The 15,800-nt window shown below is 44.2% G+C and overlaps 1 protein-coding gene across 1 annotated transcript; it reads right to left on the bottom strand.

Annotated features, from left to right (window-relative positions):
• Nucleotides 1–672: 672 nt before the first annotated feature.
• On the bottom strand, nucleotides 673–14,451 carry LOC311351623 (matrilin-4-like). Its single transcript, XM_084471800.1, has 12 exons — nucleotides 14,392–14,451; nucleotides 8,851–9,001; nucleotides 7,849–8,421; nucleotides 6,847–6,969; nucleotides 5,738–5,860; nucleotides 5,305–5,427; nucleotides 4,703–4,825; nucleotides 4,369–4,491; nucleotides 3,100–3,510; nucleotides 2,548–2,700; nucleotides 1,998–2,090; nucleotides 673–1,472 (listed from the first exon to the last, which is right to left on the bottom strand). The coding sequence occupies exons 2-12, from the start codon at nucleotides 8,978–8,980 to the stop codon at nucleotides 1,417–1,419; spliced, it is 2,031 nt and encodes a 676-aa protein (XP_084327926.1). The 5' UTR covers nucleotides 8,981–9,001; nucleotides 14,392–14,451; the 3' UTR covers nucleotides 673–1,416.
• Nucleotides 14,452–15,800: the final 1,349 nt, after the last annotated feature.

The following is a 15,800-nucleotide window of genomic DNA, read 5'->3' as shown; positions in this document are numbered from 1 at the left end:
GTATACATTCTTTACTTCAGGGGTTTTCTTTGGAGTTGTCCCAACCCGTCCTATTCGTCCTAACCTTTGTTTTGTTTACTCTTAGCTGGTTTTACTGCTTTGCAAAACCCACAGAGTAGGATTCTGAAATGGTCAATGCAAGGCTGTCCATCGGTGCTGCAGTAGTTGGAGTGACTTGGCCTGATTGCTTCAGCAGAGGTAGTGTGATACAATTCCCCTATAATAAGTCATAGGCACAGTTGTTTCACCACACACATTGATGAAGAATATATTTTTAGGACACTTGAACATTTTATTTAGTTTTGGAGCATGATCATGAGAAGATACAGGCAGAAAAGTTACCAAGCATTCTGTGAGACAATGGGTTAACATATTATATGGAATCTTATATGGAAACTTTTTCATTTAGGGTAGTTAATACAAAGGTGAGTGGGAATGACCATCGTGGGAGATTAGGATTGGTCATGGTTGAAGTCAGCCATGGCGGGCTAGGCCAAGTTAAATTGCAATACACTATGGGTGAAGTGGACACGTCTGCAAGACAGTTATAGGAATCAACACAACAAAGAAGTCAGTCGATTTGCATTAATATCAGACGTCGTGGCTTTAGTGGCAATGCAAATGAAAACTATCTTAACACCTTAGTTAAAGAGGAAGGGAGGTATCTCTAGGTCCAAGAAGAATGTGTACAATTCCTTTTAAATTGACTAGTAATTATATAAACAAGGTTAATATAATTTGTTAATAATTGGATATTATAGATACAATTCATATTTCCACGACACACATCAACAGTGATAAAAATGTATTTATTTTTATATACAAAGTCCATACAATATGTGATGTTACTTTTAATTCTCATTGTACAAAAAATACTTTAATGTAAAATGTATACCATTATAATATAGCCTGACGTCCCCAGACCAATTTGCAAGTGCGATTTATCCCTGGATCTCATAGTTAATTTCGGATTTCCAAAGGGCGTTATAAAGAAACACAGACCGGAACGGCTCCGGACACATTGGCCCACAACCAATCAGAGCAACACATCAGCGGCAGCCATCTTGGTTGTTTATGAAAATGCCTCAACGGCGCTCCAATAGGGTGATCCTCTGTGCTGTCATCATATCAAACCCGCCCCATATTAGATAGACGGTTGTGATTGGCCCGACCCGGGCAAGGTCTGCTGGAAATCAGTCTGAGTGGGAGGGGGACCATACGTATAGCCGTTTCCCAGGCTAACTTAAAAAACTGTAGTTTGCAAATTGATGAATTAAAGAATTGTCTTGTGTTGATGAGAAACACAAAAAGACATACAGTGTAAATAGAAGAGACAGAAGGATTGGCATTCTGATTGGTTAAGTGGTACGATGGTGTCAAGGAATCCATTGTGCCGGAGAACAACGATGAGTAGTTTCACTTGTGCCGAAGTTGGCGCTCCAGATTCTCCAGCCTGAGTGTCATGGCTTCAAGTAGACATGTTAAAGAAAGCTTTGAGCACACACACACACACACACACACACACACACACACACACACACACACACACACACACACACACACACACACACACACACACACACACACACACACACACACACACACACACACACACACACACACACACGAGATATTGATCTCAATGAGACATTTATATATATATATATATATAAATATAATGGTTGTTACTGATTACTCCTTGACCACATCATTTAAGTTGTTTAGTTGACACAAAATAAATAGTCCTCCTCAACAATTTCTCCTTGAATGGCTGCTGACTAATCGACATAGAATCACCTCTTTAAGCCAACAAGTCCCTGTCGGCAATGTTTACCACAATGGGAAACCACCCCGGTATGTTTGCACTCAAGCCAACTAGCAGGTATATCCACTTTTCATTTCCAACACGTATCCTACACTGAAATCCTACATTTCCAACACGTTTCCTACACTGATTTATATGGCCTATGGGTTGATGGGAGAGAAAAAAAGGATATTGTCCCGAGTCAGCGTTATCATTTTCTCGGTGGCCTGCTTCTGGAACATCATCACATTTTCACACTGGCACGGGTCTGCGTCAGATGTCTTGTCTATGGGAAGAAGCACAAAATGTCCATTCAAGAAAAATAAATATTTAAATGAACGCTCAGGCATTCAAATCACCATTGAGAGTGTAGAGTAGTGGTTAGCGTTTCCTACCATTTAATGGTTATGATGAATCACGCTAAGCGTATGATGTAAATGTATACTAATGAGCAGATTGACTAACTGGCAAATTAACAGATTCTACTCGATTTCAGCGTCACTACGTCTATATGTAGTCACCATATATTACCACTAGGGGGCAGACATCAATCACCTTTAATGGGGGAAACCTTTCACGTTAAGATCTTATCAGAAATGTACTTTCTGATAATGGAAATTAGATTATTTCTGAAGATGGGGGATTGCATCACATCCCTTGAGGAAAAACCTAAATATGGTCATTTATTCTCATCATATAATTACATTGAGATTAAAGTTTGGTTCATCGAGCTATGTTATTACCTTGACATATCCCAGACTTCAAGCGGTTTGTGATTTCTCCCATTTGATCAAAGTTCTCAGCATAAAAAACATGCTTCTCATCTGGTTCAGAGGCAATCTGCTTTAGCTCCTCTTCGATAGCTTTGCCCACACCCAGAGCATACATGGTTACTCCTGAAATGGAATAAAACAGCATAATAATGTTAAAATAAAGATGCTTAAATAAAAGGTAATATGAAGTAAAACAACAAAACAACATCTCTATGCAATACATACAGTATATAGGCTAAAAAACGTTGTACAGAAGAAATATAACAATATAACTGTATAACTGAACAATTGTATAAATATTTCTATATATTTACAGTTACATAAAGTACAAACCAATACAAATGGCCAGATTAAAACTGTCTTGATCAACGGCCCCAAGACCTTTTCACCTCCCCTTCTGGAGGTTTAAATCTTCAAATCAAACACACAAGGCATGGAGGCATGCATATGCCTACATATATTTATCATTTTTGAATATATATTTTTGAAAAGGGCAACAAGCACCAACACTACGAGCCGTACCGGCGTTCTTGGCCTTGTTGGCCCACTTGACCACGTCATCCTGGGACCTTCCGTCCGTGAGGACGATGGTGGCGCGCCGGACCCCCAGCCGGGCGCCCTCCTTGGAGGTGAAGCTGGTCTGGAACATGTGGCGCAGGGCCATGCCCGTCATGGAGCCCCGTCCCATGTACTGCACGAGGGACACCGCCTCCTTCACGTCCCGGGCACTGGTGTACCGGCCCAGTGTGAACTCGGTGCGCACCTTGGTGGAGTACTGCAGCAGGCCCACGCGCGTCCCGTTCCTGGACACGTCCAGGGAGTCCACCACCGCGTTGACGAAGCCCTTGACCAGTTCAAAGTTGACGGGCCCCAGGCTCTTGGAGCCGTCGATGATGAAGACCAGGTCCATGACACCGGTCCCGCACTCTGTCTCTGTCGGGGAAGACAAGGAGTGTCAGGTAGCGTAGCACAGGGCCCAAGTGGAATATCATCTTTTTGCAGAAAATAACTGATTCTGCAGCTCTTTCCATCTTCAGCCAGTAGGAACCCCCCCCCCCCAACAGACACAGAGGTAGGTGATGGAGGGGAGGTCGGGAGAGACCGGGCAGTATAAATTTTTTTTTTTTTTAAAAGAAGACAAAGACAACTTTTATTGGCCAAGTATGCTCACACATACAAGGAATTTGGTCTCTGCATTTATCCCATCCGTGAATTAGTGAAATACACAGAGCACACAGTGAGGTGAAGCACACACTAACCCGGAGCAGTGAGCTGCTACAGTTACAGCGCTCGGGGAGCAGTGAGGGGTTAGGTGCCTTGCTCAAGGGCACTTCAGCTGTGGATGTGGCCATGGGAGAGCAGTGCTCAACCACTTCCCCCGCCCACATTTTTCCTACTGGGTCGGGGATCGAACAACCCTTCGAAGCCCTAACCAGTAGGCCACAGCTGCCTTTTTTTATTTTTTTATTTTTTTTAAACCAGGTATGGTGGGTTACATGGTTTGTGTTGCAGGTTCATAGGACAAGTTTAATGTTTCAAATAATGGATCAAATTGAACTGAGGTGTATCCTGAAGAGATCAGAAAGATCAAGGCGTGACAGACCATGAGAGTGATTTCAGTCTAAGAATTCATGATTTAAATAGATAATCATTTCTTAATATACATGGTACAATGTTAATCCTTATGATAATGAATGTCTGTATCTAATAGGAACCTAATGTATTTTAACATCCAGGGCCCAACATACAATTAAAGCATGATTTAGTTAAACACGGTCAGTTTATACTCACTGTTACACGACTTCCCATCCGGTCCAAGTGTGAATCCCTCTCTGCATTTACACACGCAAGAGTTCTCCATGTTAACAGCCTCCTGTTCACAGCCATGTTTACCATCAGCACAGTGGTCCACCTCTGGAATGAATAACTACCATCAACGTAGGAACACAGCGAGTACCACATGTTATAACACGTTATAACGAGGAATGTGCTTCTGTACGCTGAAGCCAATCATGAAATTACAAATATGCTTTTTTTTTTCGTCCTAAACTCAGTGGTGAAATTGTACCGCTACGTACCCCACATGCCCCTATGGACTATTTTGAGGAAGCAGTTGTAAACTCACTCTTGCACGTCTTGCCATCCGGTCGGAGAACATAACCTTTCCTACATTTACACACACAGGCGTCCCCTGTGCTGAGGTGCTCCTGCTCACAGCCGTGTGGACCAGCAGCACAGGGATCCGTCTCTGTAACCAAAGGGAGTTCAATCAGAGTCCAACTGAAACTGCAGCTAGTGTACAATGTAACCACACTGTAGGTTGTGATGTTACAAATTATGTCACCAGAAATAGTAAGTACACCATGGTGCTGTTTCATAGTCTATTATATAACTTACTGCTTATATATATATATATATATATAGGCTGCTGCATCTATATGTAAACACTTCAACAGGACGCCTAAAGACGCTTTATTATTTTACATGTAGGTCTAATTGGGTTTACTCCACATCCAGGACCAATTGCTCAAGGTTAAAAGACGGTCATGCTGAGGCTGCACAGATGCAGGTTTAGACTCAACGTTCAACCACTGTTTCCCATCAGCCTTCACAACGGTCACTGGGGATTATTCAGGGTTTCCTGGAAGGGTGTTTAGTTACCGGTGCAGCTACTACACTAACCATGTGGCGTGTGCCCTTTACATAGCAGTCGCCCCCAGTACTCACTCTTACACGACTTCCCATTCGGTCGGAGTTTGAATCCCTCTCTGCATTTACACACACAGGAGCTCTCCATGTTGATAGCCTCCTGTTCGCAGCCGTGTTTACCATCGCCACAGTGGTCCACCTCTGGGCAAGTAAAGACAGGATGCTTCAAGTGAGGAGCATAAATCGTACCGGCTCATCGTGGCCAATTATGCCCTGCAAGATGCTTTCAGTATATTTGAAAACTCGTAAAGATGTCTAGAGCAGAAGTCACATGCCAACAAGACATGAAACACAATCAAGATATACACATCAATATAACAATTTATATAACATCACTGTTTCTATAAAAACAATATTTGTATAGCATCCCTGTTTCTGAATGCAAAAATATTAATAATTATGAAACATCAACTCTCTTATTATTATTAATAATAATAATAACACAACGTACTGCTGCAGGTCTTGCCGTCCAGTCTAAGAATGTAACCCTTCTTACACCGGCAGACGTAGGACTCTGGCGTGCTGACACAGTCCTGCTCACATCCATGGTTACCCAGATCACAATAGTCTGTTCCTGTAGAGTAAGAGACGTGCCATAGTTTCATCAACCCATACCCCTGTTCTCTATTACTACTATTAGTACTACTGCTGCTTCTATTCTTTACACAGTTATTACCCCCATTACCATCTACTCCGTTATTGATACTATCAATGCTATCATATTACTGCTATAACTACGTTGGTAACCCCCCCCCCCCCCTTGTGAGAGGAAACTCACAACATAATTGTATAACCTCAAATGAAGCACACAAGCAGGTTAGCTGTTGAATTTATATTTAGTTTGGCCAAATTTGGTCATTCTGGTACCAGAAACAGGCCTAGGACTATGCAGGTACCAGGAAGATGAGGCAAAATGCACAGGAGATTAAAAAAACAATAGAAAAAGCACCAGGTCAGCACAGATGTGTGCACAGCCGTGGTCCGTCACGGCACAGAACGCAGCTATGATGGGAAGAACCAATAATACGATGTGTTACAGCCTTGTTAGAATATGGCAGTCTCTGATTAAAAGCCATGGATTTGTATGAATACTCAAGTACGATTGCCCCCCCCACTGTGCCGCTGGCCTGTGCTCACACTAGGCAATCTCAACTGGGCCTGAGTATGGTTGCCTCTTGTACATATAGGTTGTGTATCCGTGCGTGTGTTCGTGTCGGCTCATTAGCATCTGTACCGTGGCCTGTGCACACCACTCAGAAGTGTACTGAGGCCACGGAAATGAACTGTACTTGAGTACGGATGGTGTGCTCACACTAGCCAAACCATCTAGATTTTAGTGGGCAAACGTACTCGGGCAGATGGCCTAGTGTGAGCGCACCCGCTCACACTAGGCTATACCGCTATTCTGTATTTCTTTGTTTGCTGTTTTGTCTTTGCTAAATAGCATATGCTTGTTTCCTTGTTTCCTTCTTTGTTTAGCTTGACAATATTCTTAATTTTCTTGTTTAAAGTTGTTGTGAAAAAGGCAAAGACTTTAGAAGAAGAAGAAAGAACCATCACCTGTGCACGTCTTTGCGTCTGCGTTCAGAGTGTAGCCTGGCCTGCACTTGCATCTGTAGGAGGCTGGGGAGCTCACACACATGTGCTGGCACTGATGATCCGTGACCTCACACATGTCTGAGCCTAATGCACACGTTCGTGGGCACACAAACACACACAAATACATGCAGCGGCAAATACATACACAAGCACAGATCATCAAACCAATGCATGCATAAATGCACTTTTAAATGGGGGAATACTCCAAAAAAGGGGGAGAGGGATGAAGACGACGAGGAGACAGAGAGGGTGGAGAAAAGTTTGATTTGGATAAACAAAGTGCGGGAGCAGGAACAGTCACAAACTGATTCATCTGTTGAGACTATTTCTATTCCCAAGGGCTGGGGGCTTATTACCTGCATCTCTACTTTATTTACATTGCTTACATTGCTTACATTTCAGTACGGGCTGTCTATCCTTAAAGTAACAAATTCCACTGCTCAACACACCTTTCCTGGGTTTTGATCTTCTCCTTGACATTCTTTCTCTTTGCTATGTTTACATACGTGCACCAGAGGGCACTCTGTCATACTATTGGTTAACTTCAAGGAACACGTTGTAAGAGTTGTCAATCTAGGCAGGAAAAATACAAAAACTACTTCTAGACCCTTTCGTCAGGGTATCGTGGGGGGCGTCCCAGATGCCACATCGCTGTTGACCATGTCACACTACACTTGGTCTGACCCCACGACATTGATAAATGCCTGCGACGCTCAAAGATCTGCCAGTCTGCCACGAATAATGGTGTCAAAGTCTGTGTGAATTTGTGTATTCTGATCCCAGCATAAGCGAGAGAGAGAGAGAGAGAGAGAGAGAGAGAATGCTAGAGAGTTGCTGCTAGATAGTAAAACAGATGGACAGAGAGCGAATGTGAGAGGGAGCGGAGGGGTGTAATCCCATTTCGATATTGACAGACAATGTTCTTGGATGCTCACTGGCACGTCGGCGTGAAAGGACACTCACCTCCGCACAGCTTGGACTGGAACACGGAGTTCAAGGTCTGTATCCGGCTAAAGTTAGCCACCAGGAAGACATGCTCTGAGTGGGGCTGGCTCCCGATGGCCTGCAGCGTCTTCATGTCCACGCGGCCCACGCCGATGGCGAAGATCTGAACGCCCGCCCGCCTGGCCTCGGCCGCCACCTCCTCCACGGTGTCCTGGGGCCGCCCGTCTGTCACCACCATAGCGATGCGTGGGATGAGGAGGGCGGCCGGCCGCGCCCCCTGCTCCTCGGTGAACACCGTGTCCATGGTGTACTGCAGGGCCAGGCCCGTCATGGTGCCCGAGGCCAGGTGCTGCATGGCCCGCACCGCCCGCTCCACCTCTGCCCGAGAGGCGTGGGCGTTGAGGGGGAACTCGCTCTGCACCACGCTGCCGTACTGCAGCAGCGCCACGCGTGTGGCGTCTGGCCCAACCTCCAGGAACTGCAGCAGGTCCAGGATGAAGGCCTTGACCTTCTCGTAGTCCAGGGGCCGGATGCTGCGGGAGCTGTCGATGACGAAGGCGAAGTCCAGAGGGACGCCCCTGCAGGGGGTCTCTGTGGTAAAACATGGGGTGTTTTGAGATCATCTGACCCACCGATGTCGAGGTTGGCAGCACAAACATGTGTGATGAGCTCACGAATGGCTCAATTGAGAATTTGCTCGCTGACGACATAAACACTGAAAAACACACAACAGTGCTCTCATTTCACCTCATGGGTGAAACTACTGCATTGGCACACATACGCACACAGACACAGACACACACATACACACACATTTGATGACCACCTGCTGAGTTGTTTGGAATGGAGGTCTCACACACACACACACACACACACACACACACATACACACACACACAGATACATATACACACCAAATACACTTGCACGTACACACACATACATGTGCATGCACTTGGAAACACATACACACACGTCACACACACATATACACACACCCAACCACATTTGATCACCCACCTGCTGAGTTGTTAGGAGCGGAGGTCAGGTTCGGTGCACCGGCTAAAATGGCTCTGGGGAGCCGTCTGTCCAGCAGAGCTGCTTCACAGCAGCACAGCAGGCACAGCACTCCCAGGACCTGGGAGCTCATCCTGACCGCAGACAGCTGGGGCTACATAGTCACCATACAAAGGAGAGGCTGGATCATCACACCCAGGGACCCAGCGGGACATGTCCCCTTGGCCCTCACACCCGAGAACACCAAAGGCCAACCTTGAAAAACTTAAATAGGGCCTTTTCTCTGAATTCACAGTACTCCTAGTAGGCCTCCTAGTAGTAGTAGTAGTAGCAGCAATAGTATAGTAGTAGTAGGTGGCCTTGTAGTAGGAGGATTTGATATTATCATTATTATGGTAGTAGTAGTAGTAGTAGTAGTAGTAGTAGTAGTAGTAATAGTATAGCAGTAGTAGTAGTAGTAGATGGCCTTGTAGTAGTAGGAGGATCCCGTTTGGAGGCTGGATCTTCAGTGGCGACACTAACTCTGAGAGGATACATTTATTATGAGGTTACAGTAGAAACAGGAAACACTTTCACCTCTTGTCAGTTTAACCCCCGAAAGTCTTTCCTATTTCTACTGTAGCCTCATTACATAGGGATAGGCATCAACCAAATTAATACATACGTGAAAATAGTTAGAAAACTATAAACTATTTTCAACATTGAATTCATTTTTAATTGAATTCAACATGTTACCTAAAGACTTTAGGTAATGTTTGTGACCCCACCATACAATTAAACATGGCACTGAAAGGAGTGCAATACGTAGAGGAGCAGGGGCCCTACGGTCCGAGCTACGGGGCCACTGTGCAGTGTTCATTCTCTATAAATCAGCCTGGTGGTGGCTGCCTAATCGCATGGGTGATTTAGTTCAGACTGAAGAAGCCTGGTGCAGACGGTTTCCCTAGCGAGGTCCCCGGAGAGCGATGAGTTAGCTGTCACAGCCACCCTGGAGGGTTCAGAGCCCTGCCACCGAAGGTTGGTGGGCCAATGAGACTCTAAACCAAGGGGATGTCTCATGTTTAGGAATTGGATTTAGAAATGGGACATGGAAAGAACATGGCAGTAGGGGGACTGTCATCCTACATACTGCTCGTCAGGAGTAGACAGACTGCTGGGCAGAGCATGAGATCAATGGGTCCACAGATAGAGGAGAGACCGTCTGGTGCGTTCCAGTTTGTCAGCTTCTGTGCGTGTGTGTGCTGTCCAACATCAACATAATGCAATTGTCTATATGCAGTGTGCGAAATACCCTTCAATATTCGGGGGGGTCCCCATCTCCCGATTGTTGCGCAATATCGATCTAAATTTTTCTCATGCAGTAGGCCTATAGCATACTTAGCAGACGTCAAGGCGCACAGTCAAAGTGCTTTGAGGGCGGTTCTATGGCGCTGTTGCTATTATGACGGCGAGATAAATCTTTGCGCCCGGCGTAAATCTAAAATGGGTTGGGCTGAAACCCGTAGGTGTGTTTTGGGCGTAACATGCAATAAACCAATGAGAGTGGCATCTCCAATCCCCTTTAAGAGCCAGCGCATTTTGACTTGACGAGTTGATTTTTGACAGCGCGTTTGCAGTCTCCGCTGAGACAGATGCATGACCACATGAATTTCAAACTTCAAATGGCTCAGTTTGGCTCAAATGGCTATTTATTTAATAATAGGCATAATTAACACATGGAATAGAGTTTTCTTCTACAACTTCAGAAACACTGATTCGTCATGTAAATTGCGGCAAAGAGAACTTAAAACATATGCGCCGTTTTAAAAAAAACAGCGAATTTCGCCGAAAGGTGACTCGTTTGCATGCCTGTGTGTATAACCCTGTGTAAGCGTAGGCTATGTTGTAGTTCCGACCTGCCATGGCACGTCAAAATAGCAACAACAACTGCGCTATCCGCTATAGACCAGGTATTTTTCGGTCAGTGGCGCAATTGCATTGGCGCATTTTTTAGATGACTAAAATAGCACCAAGCATCATTTGCGCCGGAACACGCCCCTGCTTTTCGCCGACACGCCTCTGCAGGCGCAAGTGTAGTGGTGCTGGTGGCTGCGGGGGAAAATCAGCTTTGCGCCGTGTGACGACCCCGCCTACTTATGGTGCCTTCTATTTGTCTCGTAATCGCGACTTGCAGCTCGGGTGTGACGTCACATCCGTCTCGTAAAACGAGTGACCCCGGGTTTTTAGTTCTATTTGGCACACAACAAGACGAGTCAGAGCTCTGTTTTCTGCTCAAGAATCGGCATTGTTGTCATAGCAACATGGAGCGTGTCTAGCCAATTTCAGCGGCACAAGCTACAAAATAGGCGGTATTTAACACATAATAAGACTGTAACGACATGCCTATAGGTAACAGTATACAGTGCTATGTGTACGACTTCTTCATTTGGTTACAACAAAAACACAAGTGCTTAAAATAGTAGAAAACCACAATGTTTACTTATGTGATGCTCGGAGTAGCCATCTTTGTTACTGAACTCGGGGTCCTCTGAGTTCAGACGAGTTGACGAGTCGTTTTTACGACCTCGGGGGCGTGCTATTTGCAACTTCCGGTTCGTAACTCGGAAATCCGACTCGCAGATCGAGTCGGGTGGACAAATAGAAGGCACCATTATTTACTCTACTCTTCCTCAAGGTGATCAGCTGATGCCATCAGCTGGATCTGGAGCACCTGGGCCCGGTGCTCCAGCCGGATAAAAGGGCAGCTGATTGCATGTTGTCGTCGCTCTTCTTTTGCTCTCCTCGCAGGCGTCCGCACCTTTTTGGTTTGCTTTGACTTTTCATTTAATTTATTTCTTCTCCACAACACCCCACATCGCATTATCAATACACCCACATTTACATGACTGAAACTACTGGCATACACACCTCATACTGGCGTTACTTTGTTAAGTTGTTACGTTATGTAAATAAATCTTTATTTTCTATCAGTTATGCACTATATCTCCTGTTTTTGTCATCTCCGTTGAGCCGGGTCATGACAGCCGGGTGCAAACTAGCAACGTCACATGCGTCGGTGTAGAAAGTCAATTGCACCGGCCGCAAGATAGGGCCCTTCTTTAGTCCATTAGTGACAATAATATATATATATATATATTTAAGCAATAGATCACGACAGGCTGTGGTATACGCTCATTATACCACAGTTAAGGGGCGTTGTCCGTCCCGACGCGCAGCGGAGGGGCGGCGACCCCCTTCACTGTGGTATAATGACCGTATATCACTGACTGAAGTGATCTATTACTTTTATAAAACGGTTACGTAAATATGGCGAAATGAAAGTCATAGACACCCTCAATTTTGAAAAAGCTAGAAAGTCGGAAAAGCATTTTTTTTTTAACGAATACAAAAAAGTAGTCCCTCCTGGCTGCCGGCAAAGTGTACGGCGGTTGCTATGCAACACACTGTAGCGTCCTTCAGAGAGAAGGCTAAAGACGGTAGCTTGGTTCGCCGGCAATTTAGCCTTCTATCGAGTTCACTCGAACTCGATAGTAGGCTAAATTGCCGACCGTGTGCCTATTGCTTTACAACATTTCCACCCTCTCCAGCAATCAACATGTTTTTTAGGCTTCAGTGAACTACGCTATCGCTTTTATATATACATAAACAACAGTTAGAGTTAGGCGCGGAGTGATACTGAACTCTGTAAACTGAACGGGCGTCATAGCTGTGTGTATACGCTCAATATACAACGGTTGGGAACCAATCAGATCGCTTGATTTAGGCCCCCCGTTTTATAAATATATTTATAAAACGGGGGGCCTAAATCAAGCGATCCTTCTATCGAGTTCACTCGAACTCGATAGAAGGCTAAATTGCCGGCGAACCAAGCTACCGTCTTTAGCCTAGCCTTCTCTCTGAAGGACGCTACAGTGTGTTGCATAGCAACCGCCGTACACTTTGCCGGCAGCCAGGAGGGACTACTTTTTTGTATTCGTTAAAAAAAATGCTTTTCCGACTTTCTAGCTTTTTCAAAATTGAGGGTGTCTATGACTTTCATTTCGCCATATTTACGTAACCGTTTTATAAAAGCAATAGATCACTTCAGTCAGTGATATACGGTCATTATACCACAGTGAAGGGGGTCGCCGCCCCTCCGCTGCGCGTCGGGACGGACAACGCCCCTTAACTGTGGTATAATGAGCGTATACCACAGCCTGTCGTGATCTATTGCTTAAATATATATTATATATATATTCTTTTTTTTTTTGGACGAAATTTGAGACCCCCCTTCAAATTTTGCTCTTGAGGCTTTCAGGGGGTCTCATGGGTTAATCGGGGGGGGGGGGGGGGGGGTATTTCCCGTATTTCGCACACTGACTATATGATAATATTATTAAATAAGATACTGATCATTCTTGTATGCAAAATGTATGATTAGGTTGTTCAAAATTGCTATCCAAATTACAAATGCTTTATACAGTGGCAAAAAAGTATGTTTTTACACAAAAATGTGTTTTTTGCTTGTAAAGGTAAATTTTCTTGCTGTGAACTTAATCAACTGTTGTGTCAAAGCAAATTGATTCAGGTAGAAAAACTTATATCATACATGTTGATGAACTTCCAACATATGAAACAATGTGATTGATGCTAGTTGAAGATTAGCCTGAATTGCTAAGAGATGTTTTTTTCTAAAAAGGTGGCTGTGGGGTAAAGTGAGACAAATGCTGTGGGGTAAAGTGAGAGACTGTCTCTGACCCCCACACTGTGAATGTTAATTAAATAAAACATTTTGAATTATATTATGTTGTATTTGATTTACTGTTTAAGTACTTTGGGTTACTTTCAAGTGTTTAAAAATTGCTTATTTGACCAATCCCCATGATTCTGTTACTAGTCCTACATTAGTTTTGGTTGTCAATCTAGCTGTCAGGATTCTAATTGTTACAACATGTGTTGTTATGGTAGTTTTAAAGTGGAAAAAGTAAGTGGATCAGCTTACCCCCCAACTGGTTCACTTTACCCCCTTGATTTCTCTGGTCTGTCTCAGTTTACCCCTAAGCTGGGGTAAAGTGAGACACAAGACCACTTTTTTAAAAACAATCATATTTTCATTGCCCTTTGTCCTGAAGACATTCTGCTAATTTCCATAGCTAGGAAACATCCTGAATTAATGGGAAATGTGTACATTTTACTGACATATCATTTTAGCTTGGCTAGAGGGGAGCAAATGTAAAAAAAATTATTACATTACCCCGCTCTCCCTGCATATATTGTATAGTTGGAGTTGTTTACCATAACATTTCAAATGTGAACCTTCCACTGTTTATAACTGCTGTTTTACACATTAATCTGTGATGGCTTTTCATGATGCATGTGGAAGCTTGCGCAATGACAAAATGGAAACAGGTGTGTGTTGTTTATCCCCAGTGTGACGCAACCTTTTCTGTTTAAATTCTATAGAATGTTTTTCTTATCAATTATTTGGAGATAGACTATTGTTTCACGCACAAATTGAAATCCTCATAACCTGCAGTGCAAATGACGAGAAAGTAAATAACTTACCTTTTATCAGAAACAGAATTTGCGAATGTCAAGCAATTAAAAACACTCCAGCAGCTGTATTTCTATCAGCGGAGGACTGGCCCTGTTGAGAAATAACTGTTTGTATGGCTGGCTTAGACATAGGAGTATATGTCTGTCCCTCTTCCTCCTCCTACTTCCTGAGACTCCTGTGCAGCGGCCTGCCTTTCACCGGTGTCTCCAGACGTTCTCTCTCTTCACTAGCCCCCGGTCTCCCTCCACCTCCCAGCCAGAGGCCTGCCTCCTGCTCTTCTCACCAGACATTGTCATCGACCGGATGCCTAGTTTTACAACGGAAGGCTACTTATAAAATGTCAAGATGTCTCCACGTGAAGTCACAGGCAATTGAATATAGGCTGTCATGATCTCATGACCTGATGACCTGGTTGTCTCTAGTTGATGACCTGAATCAGTGAGAGAAGATGTTCATTAACCTATTTTCCTTATTTTGCATCTATGTTGTCTATTTTTATATTATATGTCTTCCAAGCAGCTGGAATTTCACATTTGGGGGACATCACTGAGAAAGTTGAAAGAGACGTTTATGGAAAGAGTTAGTCAGCAGTCTTAGTGACTGCGGTCAACCTGAAAGCACCTGGCCACTACACAGAGTGGGAGTTTATACAAAGAAGCCTGTTTCTGGATCCTGACCCACTACTTTCCATGAACGGTAGTACTGTGGCAATGACACTGGCCCATTCTTGCCAGGTCTCAAACATGTTCCTGAAGACACATGAGAATAGGCACACAGATCCAAGCACTATCTTAAATACATCAAGAAAGGAAGGAAAAACTGGATCAAATTGGATTTTAATAGACAAATATCACATTTTTTCCGTAATAGATTGGACCCTGAAAACGACCAAGTTATACATATCCTGTCTCAGGGAGGAGCCTGCCAAGACCCTGCATCTGGTAGAACAGACTTCTGCAAAAGCCAACTGAAAAAACACACGCAGACCCACATACATCAAGGCCTTTCAGGGGAGGAAACACCGATCTAGAATCAACCTGCCACCTCATCATACCAACTTATCCGGCTACCTGGTGGTCCCTGGTCAGTGCTACTTCTGTGTGGGCTGCAGGGAGTCAATAGCGCGCCCCGCTAGGCAGGTGAAACACAACACAAGCGCATACATCTCAAACTCATGGAAGTCATCAGCCGTTAAACAATCAAGTCCAACACAAAACAGAACACAGACTTGGGCTAATTATTATAACACAATTTCTTCCACAATGGAAAGTGTCAAGAGTAGGGCAGAATGTATGTTATACTGTACACTTAATGTATATATGTGTGTGTTGCTTTTTGATCGTGTTAGAATACAGGCAGGTTGAAGTCTTTGGAATGGTTGTAGTCATGGTAACACTACACACATGATTCCACGGAG

This window comes from Micromesistius poutassou (assembly GCF_964030765.1).
Source record: "Micromesistius poutassou genome assembly, chromosome: 8".
In the NCBI taxonomy this organism is placed as follows: domain Eukaryota; kingdom Metazoa; phylum Chordata; class Actinopteri; order Gadiformes; family Gadidae; genus Micromesistius; species Micromesistius poutassou.
Note: the sequence above shows the minus strand (reverse complement) of the source record. Positions and strands in the feature narration are given on the sequence as shown.

Coding starts and splice junctions, on each gene's coding strand:
- LOC311351623 (XM_084471800.1), bottom strand. CDS start 8,980: ATGAGCTCCCAGGTCCTGGGAGTGCTGTGCCTGCTGTGCTGCTGTGAA. Junction 6,970..7,848: donor CCAGTCCAAGCTGTGCGGAG/GTGAGTGTCCTT, acceptor CGTGTGCATTAG/GCTCAGACATGTGTGAGGTC. Junction 5,861..6,846: donor AGACGCAAAGACGTGCACAG/GTGATGGTTCTT, acceptor CTTACTCTACAG/GAACAGACTATTGTGATCTG.